General features: G+C 36.4%; 1 protein-coding gene across 2 annotated transcripts in view; it reads left to right on the top strand.

The window, feature by feature from the left end:
- Nucleotides 1–17,558, top strand: part of LOC114361783 (mucin-5AC) — a 65,135-nt gene extending 47,577 nt beyond the window's left edge. The window contains exons 1-6 of one of the 2 annotated variants that reach the window (XM_028316975.1): nt 3,028–3,063; nt 9,144–9,210; nt 9,617–9,684; nt 10,232–10,408; nt 15,389–15,749; nt 15,913–17,558. In XM_028316975.1, the coding sequence (XP_028172776.1) occupies nt 9,144–9,210; nt 9,617–9,684; nt 10,232–10,408; nt 15,389–15,749; nt 15,913–17,381 (2,142 nt within the window). In that variant the 5' untranslated portion in view covers nt 3,028–3,063 and the 3' untranslated portion in view covers nt 17,382–17,558. Of the gene's footprint in view, nt 1–3,027; nt 3,064–9,143; nt 9,211–9,616; nt 9,685–10,231; nt 10,409–15,388; nt 15,750–15,912 lie in introns of those variants that run through there. The other variant, XM_028316965.1, reaches the window with a different exon arrangement.

Raw genomic sequence — 17,558 nt, 5'->3', positions numbered from 1 at the left:
ATCAAATTCGAAATATGACATTTGGATAAGTGCTATCATAGAGAAAGGATCGATGACCGAATTGATTGATTTCGTTATGTGTCCGATTCTAGCTTTGACCGACGAGGAAACATGTCAATTAATTAATTAAATTCGCATTAATTTAATTCAAATATCTGATGGTTGATATGTGAAGTTACTAGATCAAAAATTAATTCGTTATTTACACCTAAACACGGAACCAAAGATTTTCTTGACTAATTTATACGCACATCATTTATTTCATGGTTCATCAGATTCACTGGCGATGGTAAGTTTGATTAATAACGGTCCGAATCAAAATGTCATAACCACATGTGAATCTTGACCCGATGACCCTAGATCATATCTGCGATTAGACAGATAATATCGAGAAAAATACTTTTGAATTGCGTCATTATGATGGACATCATCTGTGTCAGTGACTTTGTATACATGGAAAGCGTTTTTCACAGTAGAGCGATTTTCAACTTCATTACTATAAGAAAATATACTAATAAACCGAAAACATTTTAAATATCATACTTACGTAACATCGTTTACTTTTACTTGATCACCTAATTACTAAATACCTAAAGAAAAGAAAAACGCTACTAAAACTTATTAATACAGATCACAGAAAATAGTGGTTTTCCAACAAGTCTTGACAGTCTTCAGGTGATCGTTGCAGATTATTGCAGATCGTTCGTCTTCGTCGACATTTCACGTGCAATTAAACCTGAAAAGAATAGCATTCGAACTAAATTGGTCTCTACTATTTCCTTCGTGAGGTCTCCTCCGCAAAATTTCAACCGAACCCAGTGCTCTTGATCGAAGACAAAATATCGAAGATTTATCAACCAATGCTATTGGTAGGAATGATAAACAAAATATCAATGATATATCGACCTGATCTTGCAGAGTAGACCCCTATTTACGAGGTGAAGTTCGCTATTATCTTTTCAATCACAAATAGGCGCGTATTCGTGGCCTCCGGTAACACGGTGACCGCCATCGGGCGCGAACATCGCGACACACTTGATGACATAACGGACTGCGCCGGCGCAAGTACACCGTTAGTGCTTGTGCACTGTCTACTCAAACTTTATGTCCACGCAGTAAGGTCCACATTTCGGACAATGCTGAACATTACCGATATTTGTTCATGGAGATCAAACTGCCGACAGCTTTTAAAGGTGAAGTTAGTCTATATTGACATAAGGTAGTGGCTGAGTTTGTGTTTTCCTAAGGTATGAAATCACTCGCCCATTTTGGAGGCCGAATTATGTTGTTAACAGAATACTCGTAACAACATGAAAATGTAGGTGTCACNTGTGTCATATACAAGTACAATTGCTTGCATAAAAGACTCTAATTTATTTCTTTATCTTTTTTTTTGGTGGTTTTCACGATTCTACGTTACTACTACGAGCCGTTGACAGCTTTCAGTATATCGAATTTCTATTGTACATTGGTATGCTCACACAATGCAAGACGTTTTAATTATTTACTCAATACAATCCAGCATTAATTTGTATTGTACTCCACTACCTCACTTTTATACCTTTAAGAAAACCCAACACTAATGTAACTTTCTCGGTACCCAATTGTGTAACATGTAAGCACAATCTTCAATGGACTAGTGTAACATTTATCAACCGTAACCCAATAATTTATTGTTCCGCATTAAATCAATAACTTATAATTATAATTATGAAGACGTTACTGAGGCCGTTAAGCAAAAGGTAATTATGTAACTGGATGCCTCCTCAGTCATAATTATATCAAACAATGTTTTAAAGGTTTTGGTATTATTAAACCTGACACCTGTCTTAAATTAATGAAACAACAAGTAATTATAGTGGCGAATAGACCACTCTTGTCTTTGGATAGGGCGTAATAGATTACATAATCTAATTAACCAAATTGTGAATGGAGCGAAATAATGAACTCTGATGAGCATCTGAACCCGACTCTATGTTTGACTTGCGCCACTGAGGTCAAGCTAATTTAAAAAAAATTGCCTACTGAGATGATGGGCCCCAATAACTTGAGTAAAAAGTTTCAGATGCTGTATTTACATAGGTTACTTGCAAATACAGCATCTGAAACTTTTACATTTTAAATTAATTGTAGGTAATGCTTATTTTTAACATTTATAGTAAAGTGCGAAATACTAGTCATTACTACAACAACATATTTAAATTATGCATTAACTACCTACAATTTATTCTGTCCCTACATGAAATACACAGATATGCAGTAGTAGATGTGATTTGGCAAACAAAATATAATCTGATGTCCTGCTGTATAAGGCCTACTAAGTTTGAAGCAGGCTAATTTGTGCCATAGGTAGAAGAAGAGTAGCAAAGCATCGTTACTTGCCAGCATACATTACCCACATCTATACGTCATCTACTTTCATCAATCATCTTGTTGCCGACGCGTCATAAGAGCTTTCTACTCGACAATTGCCGTCAATTAACGTACTTGTCTTGTAACAGGCTACTTGTTCCCGATATGTCAAACTTGCCCAGCTTCTGTACAAACAGAAAATTAACAACGTACCTATACAACTTTAACTAGTAAGGTTACACGTTTCCCTTTAGTTAATAACACCATCACTTACAAATTTTCCACTGTTTACTTTTGTACAAGATCATTATTTTCAAGTTAACTCTATTAAATCTTGTTCATTGATTAAGCTGTAAAATTTGTTTATAAAAATGGAGTTTGTCAATCAGCATGATAATAAAAGTGAAGTGGAAATAAATAAGTTAAATCAAACTAATGCTGTCAGGTGTAATTAAACCTACAATGTGGAAATATCAAACGACAAAATAATAAAAGAAACATTAGTTAATAAGTAATAAACGACACCTCTTGCGTTAAAACTAAATTAATTACCAGAAACACTTAATTTAATATTACCGCTTAATTTAGGAAACTAAAACAAAGTGTTGTCATAACAAGTTTACTAATTAAATGATAAACTAAAATATATATTTTATAAAGACATTATCAGTGCTACTAGTAGTTTCTTGACAAGCGTTTCATCACTCGCAGGTAACTATGCAATTTATTTACCGGTCTATTTCCATGTTACATTTCAACAATTACTTTGTTTGGTGAAACATTTTAGGCTTGGAGCTCACTATCGAGGCCTTTGCTGTATTAAAAGGAAAATTGGACAAGGTCAATTTGCATAAAATCATATTGAAAAGGCTAATCGGCAACTTTCACGTTGACATTTACTCAAACTTATATTCAAACTCAATAATAGATTTTAAAGTTGTTGGGTTTCAATTTTCAGTCACCTAAAAGTTGATTTTTATTGTTAATCATATTTTTAGAGCGTCAGTTTTTAAACATAAAAATATGTGATTCCCGAGAAAACATTAGAACTTCGCAAACAAACATTACATATTTGTAACAACGAGAAAGAAACATGCATGGAAAATTAATTAGTACGAAACGCGTCTGTCGATCATGTTAGTTTTCAATTGACATGGTGTTAAGCGCAAAAATCACAATATTAGTTTATACTTTTTAATCAACTTTATGTAAGGACGACGGTACACCAAGCTACACACTGCGAAATGTAAATATTGTAATATGCCGTAATTTTGCAATAATACAAACTGATTTGCTAACTGTTTACGCATTTAAAAACAATTTTATGTTCAATATATTTAATTTGAATATTTTATTATTATAATAACTTAACAATAATAAATTGACAAATGATAGATTTGCTCGATATTTGATAACATATATAATTTTGCCCGCGGCTTCACTCGTGTGAAATTTAGTTTGTCACATATCGTCATAAATTATAGCTTATATGTTATGCTAGGTTATAAACAATAATACTGTAAAGTTTCATCAAAATCCTTTCAGTAGTTTTTGCGTGCAAGAGTAACAAACATCTAGACATCCAGATATCCAGACATCCATACAAACTTTCCCATTTATAATATTAGTAGGATAATATAATATCAGAACTATTTTAATACGCATTCTTGATTTGTTATTCGTTCCTTTTATTAGCAACGGTGATGTGACCAGTGAGAAATGTAACCACAACTTAACTGTGGTATTAAACTGCTTAGATTGTTAGTAAACAAGTAACAAAGGCTGTATCGGGCTCTAATTACGAGTCCACAGGACATGGCGCAACGTTTTTGGAATTCATCAACGTAGTAAAGGCTGACTCGAGATCAATCCGTAATTGAGCAAGTTTCGCATTTTACAAGGATATTTTTTATATGACTTCTGTTCGAATTAATTATAAACTGCAAATGGTTAAATACCCAACTTAAGTAATAAAATATTTCTGTTGAATAATAATAGTTCATTTTAGGTTTACGAAATGATAACTGTGACGGACAGTCAAATCCAAAATTGGTTTCTGATTAGGCTACTGTACCGTTTCTATTTTATACTCATACTGTTTATTTCCTTAATAAACAAAATAAGAAAAACAACTGAATGAAACGCATGAATCAGCATCCCATCAAAGTAGGTACATTTTGTGGGAGTCACGGGGATTAAGGTCTAAAAGGCATACGTTCAAATTGTTTGAAACGTGGAACTCTACCATAGCAAAAGTATTTTACGTTACAGACTGTGTTGTATGTAGAGTTCCGTCAATCCGCCCTGAATACACCTACGCATATTATTTATTTACTTGGTCGATGTTTACTTTTCTATGTTACATTGAAAAATATTAATTTATTAACCTGAGAAAGTCTACGGAGAAACCAATAGCTTTGTAGCTTAATTAGATTAGGAAAGCAGTTGCCTTGGTAGCAAAAGTTTTCAATTCCCATCGGTGCTTTTTTCAATGTGCAATATTATTAGCATTGTTGATTCTAATTAAACAATACAACAACCATTAATCTAATTAGCATCGTTAAAACAATATACAGGGTGGAAACGATAAGTGATCTCACTCGATTATTTCTAAACTACACAAGATATATAAAAACTGGTAACTGATCCTAAAAGTGCTTCACGAGCTCTATTCAACGGTACCAATAATAAGTTATAAAATAAACTGGATCTATCCGAAAATTCAATGTTTCCAGCTTTCATACATTTAGTACGGCCACAGTCATGGCACGCATGTCTTGATAATATTATAGCAAGTAAAGCCTAAAACCAATGTTTTCCATGAATAATTTTAAATTTGAATGCAAATTACGAGTTAATTTTAAGTGTTTGTTATTTAATAAAAAAAATTAACACTTCCAATATTGTGTGGCTGGCATACATTTAGTATGGAGGCTGAAAACATTGAATTTTCGGATAAATCCAGTTAATTCTGTATCCTATTACTGATATCGTTTGAAAGAACTCGTGAAGCACTTTCAGGATCAGTAATCAGTTTATCAATATCTTGTATAGTTTAGAATTAATCGCGTGAGATCACTTATCGTTTCCACCCTGTAGACGTAGTTTTCTAATCAATACAAAACTTGATTGTTCATATTTCAGTACCTTCTGAGGTAAATGAGTGAGACGTATAACTCACAATATACTAACTCCTCTGTAGCCAGGATCTACAGACTGACCGCCAATAAAAACCCAAATTTTAAAAATCTGTCAAACTATACAAAAATCGGGTTAGGTATTATCTGGCCCACCGAAAATCTGGTCCGCGGACCAGTTAACAACTTTTTTAAATACTAGTCTTCATCTCGTCCGAAGGTCCGGGCCAGATAATACCTGTAAAATCACTAGGGTATAACTCGCCCAATCTATAGTGATATTTAACAATCTGTTCTTAGTTAAAGGATTCGTGATAAATTCTTAGTTAAATAGCAAAATTCAAATTTCAAGCCCTTAAAATTTTAAACTAGGTAATAAATGACTAGTGCATCTAAAAAGTGGAAAAAAAGGTACGTTCACGGTCTGTTGTATAAACCATTGAAAAATTTAAAACAAGCATCATTTTTAGGGTTCCGTAGTCCTGTCAAGGAACCCTTATACACTCGACATCAAATAAATCGCACCTCCCGCGACAAGCACTTTCAAACGTATGCATCCCCACTTCCCACCAATATTGGCACCATTTAAAAGCCTAGTTCTAAACTTCATTCCATTAAAGGAAAGGTTTTTACCCCAAAAATGTGTCTTTAGAAGGATCCAGAGTCACTTAAAAAAAAAGGTAGTTACGCTTGAGCCAACTTTTATGGCTATAAAACTGTTAAGTTGGGCTTGGGATCTATCGCTATCCATCTGTTAAAGAGGACATGTGAGGTCATTATTTGGTTTTAAAACCATAAAAAATGGTCTTATTGATCCCAGAGGTGAGCTCAAAGTGAGGTCTTTTTTTAAGTCACATTTATGGTATATGTTAATCATTTACTAAGAAATTAAATGTTATTTTCGTTAAGGATATTTATTGGGCTTTCAAATAACACCAATATAGTTGGGTGATTGTGTCAGAAGAAAATCTTTAAAGTTCGCGTCGCGGAAGGTGCGGTTTATTTCATGTTGAGTATAGTTTTGATATTATGTCTGTCGGTCTGTCCGAGGTTTTGCTTGGAAACTATTGAGAATCACGCCGACAAAAAAAAAACAAAATAAAATTTTGAAAAACAAAATTTTTTTTAGGGTAGCTCCCCTACATGTAGTGGGGATGATTTTTTTTTATCTACCTCATTGTGTGGGGTATCGTTAGATATGACTTTTTGATTTAGGGGTTTCTAAGACTATTTTTCCTTTTAGGGATCCGTTTGCAAATGATTAAAGTTTATAGTGCCAATTTTTGTTCGAGTAGGGCCTACTTTTAAAAATTGCAGTTTTTTGGTTTCTGTGTCTGGGTGTATTAATTAATTTTGCAATATCTTCCGATGTACAGGACCTATAAGCATAAAAGTAAAGTAAATTCGTTCGACAGCTAAAAGAATATGCAATAATTGACATTAAAAAGTCTATCAAAAACTCTCATTGAAATCTTTATGAAACAGTTGAAACATAAAAAGGATGCTTGTTTTAAATTTTATATATTCAATGGTATAAAAAAATAGACCGTGAACATAGCTTTTTTTCCACTTTTTAGATGCACTAAGTCATTACCTAGTTTAAAATTTTAAGGGCTTGAAATTTGAATTTGGCTGTATAACTAACAATTTATCACGAATCCTTTAACTAAGAACAGATTGTTAAATCTCACTATAGATTGGGCGAGTTATACCCTAGTGATTTTACAGGTATTATCTGGCCCGGACCTTCGGACGAGATGAAGACTAGTATTTTAAAAAGTTATTAACTGGTCCGCGGACCAGATTTTCGGTGGGCCAGATAATACCTAACCCCAAAAATCACCGGTTATTATTATTGTTACGGTTAAAATAAGATGGTGCAACTCAACCTCTCTCACTGCTTTGTGCGCATATGAATAAGACGAGTGTATCTCAATATTATCGAAATCTATTGACAAAATCGATAGGCCAGTTAGACTGCCCAACTAGCGTGTTAGTTGCGTGCGCGCAGGCCGTTCTAGACCGCGGTTCTGCTCCAGATTCGTCGGTCCACCGTCTTGCATAGGAAACCACGCCCTACGACAATCTGACACAACCATTGCAACAGCTTTCACGCTATCGGATAACATTCACCACTATTATGTTAACTGGATTTAGGGCACTGATTATTAAATAGCCAATATGACACTTATCTGTCCTTTAGTACTATTTTGTAACTGCAATTCGAATGATTGGATATTTTATTCTAAATTTATGTACGTTGATTGACTAACGTTTAATGGATTGATTGAATAATAGCATCGTTAATGATCGAACGCAAAAAGGGTTAATAAAAGTAGTGCTACTTTCTATAATGGACGTGAATCGTGCAGACATATATTTTCTTTTATCGGCTGTCAATAATCATATTTGCTTTCACACTTTGATGTGTTGTTACATAAAATAAAGACGATTGACCCAATAAAAGTATCACGCCAACAATAATCCAATGAGTGTTAAATCACATCGTAATGTAAGCCGAAATACTATAGATATATTATTCGTAATAGCTTTCAAAATCGAATTGTACAATCTCATATTATAACTAGGTACCTAATTGGTATCGGCAACTAATTAGTAACTTTTAGATCAAAATCAGCGCGGACTATTAAGTTGTCGCAAAATTAAATGTAATCTTGTCAAATCGAATATTATTATCGAATTTTAAAGCCTTAATTATAATTATTGGTGGCTTATCTATCCGGTCCAGTAGTTTTCATTCATATCTCTATTTCCCACATATTAAAAATTCTTATTCAGAAACAATGTTTTAGCATAGTTTCGTGTTCCACTTCCTCTATTTCGTAAACTGGGAGTATTCTTCGCGTTTAATTATTTTTATTGTTATTATGTAATTTTGGATGAGGCATATTGGAACATTTCATTGTAGATTTTTAATTGTAAAGTGTCGCAAGCTATTGTTGTGATCAGCGTGCGAACAATCTGACCGCCTATTGTTGGTCGTATATCATTGTTTGCTTTAAACTTTTTGGAGCACAAGAAAGCATCGATTACTAATTATCGATCAAACGTTTAGATAAATGTTACAATGAATGCCTCGAGCCTATAATTAATACGTTACTCTAAGCTACGGCAACACAATGCGCTTTAATCTCGACATCGGCTTAGGTCGCAAGTTTTAATTGCCAGTCCCTAACAAATTCAATGTCAATAAGACTTTATGATGTGTTAAAGATGTGGAGTAGTGTGGAAACAGGTGCGAATACCTCACTAGCTATTTATACTACCTAAGTTTAGAGTTAAGTTCAAACCGAATGATCTCCTGATTTCAACCGAAAGTAAATAGAGACAAAATACTAGAAATCACTTATGTAGTATTTGGCCCTCCCTTAGGAGGGCAAAAGGGTTCTTATCTATCAGATTCTCGTATTCAGCAAGCAAAAGTAAGTTGTTGGCGACAAGTCTATCAAAGAGAAATTATCCACGCTACCCAAATGTCGTCATTAGTCCATTGATTCGGTGGTTTTCCCACGCTCCAACTTTGGTTTGCGGTCTAAATAACTTGCTTATTTTTTTCCCCCATCTGGCACCAATTCCTGACTAGGTATAATCTATTTTTATTTGTTACTAAGTCATATTGTTTCTATTTTCCAGATGCGGCGGCAGGCTCGGATCTCAGCCGGCGGCGCGCTTGTGGTGCGCACCGCCTCCGCCCTGCAAGGTGTGATCTTTTTATAACATAATACCTATTACCTACCTACGTACTGTTTCATCCTACTCATAATGAGATTCTATTGAAATTCAAGCATTGTTTTAAATTGCTTTCACATTGATTTATTGAATTTCAATATCTGGATCACTTGTTTTCCTATTTTGAGAGTTTTCAGATCAAAATCTGTATTGTTTGAAAGTTTGAGAAATAAGCAATCTAAGAACACTTTACATTCGATTTCGCGCAGGTCGACCTACCTAAAATTTATCACAACACTATTGGATAAGATTAGTCGTATTTTCTCATCATTATTCATCTTTGTTCCTTCGACTAAGTAACGGGTATTTAACCAGTACACATTTTATAAGTCTTCATTGGACGGAACGTTATTAAATTGTGTGTTATTACGTTTCAGTTTGGCTGTGGTTGCTGATATTCATATTTCAGAATGAATTTCGAATATCAAGGTCCATTAAACCCGGGGTAAGCATTATATCATACACTTTTTAAACCAAATTACAATTTATTATATCCTAAATTGCTTAGATTAATTAATTGATAATATTATATGCTTAAGAATAATTTATAATTAATTGGAAACATACTCGTACATAAAATACCTATTTATCATCATCTAAATTAGTATTACAGTAATTTTCCACATTCTCTCTTCAAATTCTACAACGGCAATCTAGTGCACTCGCTTAGGGCTTAGGGTAAGGATAGTTCTCTTTGTGATACCGGTACCAAATTTTAAATCTGAAATTGTAAAGTGCCTGGATCAAAAGTAATGTCGTCATCAAAATGGCAGACGATGCATTTTGAAAAATACAAAGGACTCTGATTCTATGAAGCCTTATTTACACATTAGCGGAAGAATGGTGGGATGCATCTTCGTGGATGAAACGATCTGTAAATGTTGTTGTAAGAATTTCAGTAGGCAAATAATATCCCTTCCCATCCTTACACTCTATGAAGACACACTCAGCATTATAATAAAATTTTAATCGTGTTTTTCTCCCAATTCCAGTACTTGGACTTCGACAATCTACCCGAGACGAATTTCACATGCGCGGGCAAGGTGATCGGCGGGTACTACGCTGACCTGGAGACGTCCTGCCAGATGTTCCACGTGTGTACTGTTGGCCAGCAGGACGAGCCCATGGATATCAAGTTCCTTTGTCTCAATGGCACTGTGTTTGACCAGGTACGGCCTCAGAAAAGTACATATACAGTGTGTCCGGGCATGTAGGTAGTGATCAAACTTTAAAGGCGTAATCTATGAACAATTTTATCGATGAAAATTCCTCTTAATTTGGGGCTTGACCCATTTCTCGAAAAATTACATCGATTTCAGTTTTTAATTTTTAGTTTACACCTCTTCTTTAAAAAACAAGTGAAAGCGTGGGTAGCTTAACATTAATAGGCAAATATTATACACTCGCGAGCAAAAGTATGGAATCACTTACATGAAGTTGTTTCCACGCGATCTTGTGTACTAACGAATTTGTTAGTAACTATAAAAGTAGCACCATTTTAAAGATTAAACTTTTAACTTTAAATTGGTACCAAATTCATTTAAATCACACCAGTATTTAAAAAGATATCCCGGCTGATGTGGAGAAGTAAGAAAAAAGACATGTACCAACTGTTTGATACGTCGCGAGTTGCGGCCTATTTACCCCCTATAAAAGTACGTGTTTTCGGATTTTTGCGTTCACACGTTGATCCATACACATCTCGGCTTCTTTTGACACTTTACCTGGGATTCTACACCTTCAGAATCAGCACAAATCGTTGCACTATTGCAAGAAGGGCTAAGCCAGCGGGCTGTCGCACGTCAGCTCCACATAAGCCAGTCCTGGGTTTCAAAAGTTTTCAGACGCTTTCGGGAGACTGGTGGCTTTATCCCGAGACCAAGTTCTGAACATTGCCGGTGCACATCGCAGAGGGAAAACCGTTTTTTCATGTCAACTTCTCTACGAAATCTTCATTTGACTGGTATCGACGTCCAGCAAGAGCTCAGAAATTATCGTAGGATAGCTGTTAGCGAGTGGACAGTTCGTCTAAGATATGAGCAATAAAATTTGACTCCAAAAAGGCCTGCCACAGGCTGGAAACTGACGGCAGGTCGCCGACAAGCACGCTTTCAATTAGCTCGCACTCGGAAGGCGAATAATGGAGGCGAGTTTTGTTCTCCGTTGAATGCAGACTGTTTTTGCAGTGCAGCAGTCGAAGAGGTCGGGTCTATAGACGGCCTGGGGAGCGATTTGTGCAGTCCTGGTTCGCTAAAACATTGGCTTATGGGGGTGGCTTGCTCGACTTCCCATCGAGATGTGTAGGAGCAAATTGAAAGCGTGCTTATCGGTGACCTGCCGTCAGTTTCAAGCCTGTGGCAGGCCTTTTTGGAGTCAAATTTATATCATGCGATAGCCAATAAAATTATCTATTAGTAGAAGAAGAAAATAGACACAAATTTCATATATTTTATGGGAGTAAAAATGGATTGAATTAGAATTGAATTATACATTACTTTTTTCACTTCTTTTTCAGTTATTTTCCAACACAAGAAAAAACAGGTCGTTAAGGTATGTTTTATTTGCATTGTATTATTAGTATTTGAGCTATTCTACAGAACGAATGTAAATTTATTAGTCAACGTCTATTAGTTTCGACGTAATTGTTGAACAAAGATACCCCTTCCCAGCGGTTTCCATAGCGCACGCGACATGCGAAAATGCACTGCCTGAAAGAATCACACAACCTATTCCGATTACTATGGAAACCGCTAGGAAGGGGTATCTTTGTTCAACAATTACGTCGAAACTAATAGACGTAGACTAATAAATTTACATGCGTTTTGTAGAATAGCTCAAATACTAAAAACACAATGCAAATAAAACATACCTTAACGACCTGGTTTTTCTTGTGTTGGAAAATAACTGAAAAAGAAGTGAAAAAAGTAATGTATTTTTCTAATTCAATCCATTTTTACTCCCATAAAATATATGAAATTTGTGTCTATTTTCTTCTTCTACTAATAGATAATTTTATTGGCTATCGCATGATATAAAATATTTGCATATTAATGTTAAGCTACCCACGCATTTATTTGTTTTTTAACCTTTAACCGACGACGTGCGGTCTCACAGACCGCTCCGGTTTTTTAAATTTGTGGATTGCAATGTTCTACTTACTCCCGTGTCCCGGGCGTCTCAGTACCTTCGAGTTTAGTTGCCCAAACGCCATTACAGATAGTGGTTACATCGATGAGGGCAGTTTTAATAAGATAATTCGATTTAAAGTTCAACAGCGGTCTGTGGGACCGCACGTCGCAGACTACGTGACTTTTTTGTACCATACTAAAACTTGATTTTTTTTTAAACGACTCATTTTTCGTAAAAATGATGGATCTTGGGCCACTACAACCTAGGAAAAGGCATTTCCTAATGATATATTGATATTTGGACATAATATTATGCAAAAGATGGTAGTCTGTAAAAAAATACCGCGAAACGGGTGGTAAAGCAAACAGTGACATGTATTCTAGGCTCTGACTTGCCAAATCAGCCTGATGTCATTGCACTAGCTGCAAAAAAGACGTACATTTTAGTCCACTAAAATTGAAAACGAAATTATCTTACAGGTGTTACCTATGCATACCGAAAATGCTTGGCATGCGGTAAAAAAAATATCCTGATTGTGCCTAATGTTCACCCTACGTCAATTTTTTTTGTGCCTGTAATGTACGTGTCATTTATTTTTATTATATTCATTATATTCACTATATTTAGGAAGGAGTATAGTTTTTCTTGGTTTGATTCAAATTTACAAGTTATATTGGTATTATTGAGCTCTAATGTAATTTCAATGAAATTAAGGATCAAAAAAGTTTTAGCCATATTTAAATAAATAATATACATTGATTCCTCACAAATTATACGTATGTTTATTTGTAATAATAGTATTACATCATCATAGGATGTTCTCAAAAAATATAAAACCAATATACTTTTATACAAAAAAATATTACTTTTTGAGTAAACAATATAGCGGTCCCACAGACCGCACGTCGCAGACGGCGTGACAAAAAAATCACGTCGTCGGTTAAAGGTTAAAGAAGAGGTGTAAACTAAAAATTAAAAACTTAAATCGATGTAATTTTTCGAGAAATGGGTGAAGCCCCTTTGAAGTATTTTTATCGATAAAATTGACCCTAGATTTTGCCCTTAACCCTATACATGGCAAAGACGGTTTTGGTTAATATTTGTGATTTACACTATGAATATTGGATTTAGGACGAGTAAAAATCATGTAAAAAATACGAAAAAAAATCTTAGGTATGTAGTTTTGGAATTATAGTATGTATCTTTAAGTGCACATTGCCAGCTTTGTAGTAAACTAAAAAATGGTTTAATTGTTAGTAAAAATTAGTTATTTAAATGAAAATTACTACAAAACCTTAAGCTATTCCTTATTTGAGAAATAAAAAATAAGTATATTTTACAAGAAACTGAAAACAAAGTAAAAAACCCACTTCAAAGTCTGTAACGCCTTGCAAGTATAGCTGCATTTGGATGTATGAGAACCACTCCATCAGCGTCGTTGGAGTATCTCCTGAACCTCACACCCTTCTTACCATCCAGGAGAAGCAAATGCAGATAGGACACATAGGAATCCTGCAAGAGCATTAAAAAAATACGAGGGGTATTGATGCCAACTGGTACCGAACTGTGTTCACGTCTTCGATTGAAGATAATTTGATACCCAACTTACAGTGGAAACGCAAGATAGCAGAAATGGATCCCTGGAACTCTCTGGGAAACTATGCAGCAGTCGAACTGGCTGAAATTCTTCAATCACCAGCTTTATAACCAGAAGCATGCAGCAGCCTGCATAGGCTGCTCGCTTTTTGGGGGTGATCTGGGTTGTTTGGAGTAGGAAGATAACCACCCAAGAGAATCAGGAGGCTAAGTGTGGCTTCTGATTCATCAGCTGAAGTGTCACCGCCACTAACTTTCGACCTGGTTCCAGATTTTGGAACCAGAACCAGCATTTTGCGCGCCTGATTTTGTTGCTGAAGCACAAAGTTGTCCAAAAAACAACATTCTTTATAACATGAATTAAAACTCACATCGGCATATAATTTACAGCTTTAAATATTACTAACTAATAACATGATCCCTTTTTTATGCGATAAAATCTATGAAAAAAATCATAAAATAAAGTCAACGAGAACCTGGCAATGTGTCTTTAAGGATACNAGTGTTTATTATTTAATAAAAAATATTATTACTTCTATTATTGTTTGGCTGCCATACATTTAGTATGGAGGCTGAAAACATTAATTTTTTGGATAGATCCAGTTAATTCTGTAACCTAATATTGGTACCGTTGGATAGAGCTTGTAAAGCACTTTCAGGATTAGTAACCAGTTTTTCGATATCTTGTAAAGTTTAGATATAATCGAATGAGATCACTTATCGTTTCCACCCTGTATGCACATTAGCGGAAGAATGGTGGGGTACATCTTCGTGGATGAAACGATCTGTAAATGTTGTTGTAAGAATTTCAGTAGGCCAATAATAACCCTTCCCATCCTTACACTCTATGAAGACACACTCAGCATTATAATAAAATTTTAATCGTGTTTTTCTCCCAATTCCAGTACTTGGACTTCGACAATCTACCCGAGACGAATTTCACATGCGCGGGCAAGGTGATCGGCGGGTACTACGCCGACCTGGAGACGTCCTGCCAGATGTTCCACGTGTGCACCGTCGGCCAGCAGGACGAGCCCATGGATATCAAGTTCCTTTGTCTCAATGGCACTGTGTTTGACCAGGTACGGCCTCAGAAAAGTATATTAAGTGGTGCTATTTGGGGATTTTAATTCAGTCAAAAATCTGACCTTAGTCCAGATAGCTTAATCAAAAGCATTCATTACGCTATCTGGATCAGCTGTATGTCGTAAGGTTTTGAATTGCGTATTTAATTTGATATAATGTACGAGTAGATGACGATATCTTTCACATTCTTCTGTGATGTTACTAAAACCACAGAATAATAATAAGTCTAAAACTCTATAGCAGGTAGCTTTTATAATTTTGTTAAATTATGCTATCATTTATATTCATCCAACTTAATTATGTATTCGCTTACTAATGAGATATTTTCATGATTTCAGGAGACCAGAGTATGTGAAAGGGTAGATGAAGTAGATTGTACAAAGTCTGAAAAGTTTTACAGTTTAAATTTAGAATTATATGGTAGCACTGCACCTCCTATTATACAACCAGAACAAAATAAACCTCAAGCTGAACCAACAGAACAATCGCAACAACATGCTAAACCAAGCAGTGGAGAAGCTGATCCTTCGATAGACGAAACTCCTACTACAACTCAAGATAAAACACAGGGTCATTCCTCAGAAGTACCAGATTCTACAGAAGACCCTGTTCAAGAGTTCAAAAAAGATGAACAGCCATTCAACGGACAGCCCTCGCAACCACCTCTCCCGTTATCCGAACATGATGAATTAACTGAAGGTAATGCTATTGATCATAATTCTATTTATTAAAATAATAATTAAAAGTGAGTAATTTCTAAGTCTGTAAGGAAATCCTTAGTTAATAGTTGCTTGCAGCATTTTTGTAAACAAAATGTGTAATATTTAATCCCGTTTTAATTCTTATTTTCTTCCTCTTACAGAATATCAAGATGAAGACGAAGAAAATACCGAATACGAAGAAGATTACTCCCATTCCCAAAGCTCTACAAGTTCAGTAGCTCCGACCACGACAACTATAGCAACGACCACCACAACGAAACCACCGCCGAGTTCCGCAATACCGCCGCCGCCACCTTCTATCAACCCGTCGCCGCTGCCCCAACTAATATCGTCACCATCACCAGCAGTATCGTCACATTCCCCATCGTCCTATCCCTCACTGGCACCATCGGCTTCACCAGGGCCAACGCTAGACCCATCCCTGCTGTCTCCACAAGAATTTATTTATCGACATCAAGGACCAGGATCTGAAGCGATATCATTCCAACGAAATAGTTTTCGACCGGCAGATGGAGTTTACATCACACATGCCCCACCACAACAATTTGATCACTTCCAATATGAGTCATCACGAACTGCACCGCGACCGGCGGCAGCCAGGCCTGCTGCTTTTGTACAACGACCGCAGCCAGCACCTTTTCGACCGACGACGCTTGATCCTAGAGACCAGTTATTAAGACCTGGCCCCACATTCCAGTCATCTGAGAGACATGAGACGGCGGTTAAGCATAATAAACAACCATATCCATCACCTCTGCCAGCTCAACGCCCGTTGCCATTCAATCCTTACTACTATGATCGGAAAAGAAGTGATGATTCTTCCCCTGAAGATAAATCTTCGCTTTCAGCTCGATCAGTGCCACCACCGATCGTAACCGAACGACCTCCGACTAAACCAAAAAGTCCCCCGCGAGTTATCGTCACTGCAAGTGCCTCCGTCAGCGATAGTAATGGAAAGAGACTAAATTACACTGTCGGCAATGTCGTCAGTGCGGTGAAACCTATAGTGCCTATAAACTATGACGACTATAAAGAATCTGATCTAATATTCGACCCATTCTTTCTCGATGTGCCAAAACTGCAAACTCGACGTAAAACTAGATCTAATAGCAAAAGTAAAGTGTTCACAGTCCCCGCTACCGCTACCGTGTCTTCGGAGACAACTTCGGCAAAATCTGCTGTAACAACATCGCCTGTTACATCACGAGCGACCACGACGGAAAGATCTACTTCAACCACTACTCCAACGACAACGACTGCATGGAACCCGAACGATTATGTCGACGATAATTACGAGCCGCACGCTTACGTACCGCCAGTGCCTCCATTAGCAATATTAGTGCCGCACGATCGCAATAAATACAGGAAACAAGATAGGCAATCGATCAACGACCTAGTCGAGGAAAACTCTCGTCAGGAAAAGTCGAAAGTTGGTCGTGCGGAGCAGCAGTCTAGGCCGACGTCAACGTCTGCAGCGCAGACAAGCTCTAGTCAAAATGTGGGGACGGAGTCGGTGGCGCCGCCCGCCGCCGCGCCGCCCCCGCCGGCGCCGCTCCCGGCGCCCGCCTGCGCCACCTCGCGCTCCACTGACTGTCGGACTCGTGCCTAAAATTAGCTCATTTTATACATAGATAGTTCCATAATTAGATAGGTAGTGAATTTTAACAATTTTACGAGAGAGGTAGCATCGAAACTGTTTCGCGCAAAACACTGGAACTTCCGTGAAACATTTTAATGCAAGTGATTTGTACATTGATAACAGAATCGTTTACGCCTAGTATATTTA

Source organism: Ostrinia furnacalis, unplaced genomic scaffold, assembly GCF_004193835.3.
Source record: "Ostrinia furnacalis isolate ACB-3 unplaced genomic scaffold, ASM419383v2 OfSCF0375, whole genome shotgun sequence".
Taxonomy (NCBI): domain Eukaryota; kingdom Metazoa; phylum Arthropoda; class Insecta; order Lepidoptera; family Crambidae; genus Ostrinia; species Ostrinia furnacalis.
The sequence above is the reverse complement of the archived record's forward strand: the minus strand, read 5'-3'. Positions and strand labels throughout refer to the sequence as shown.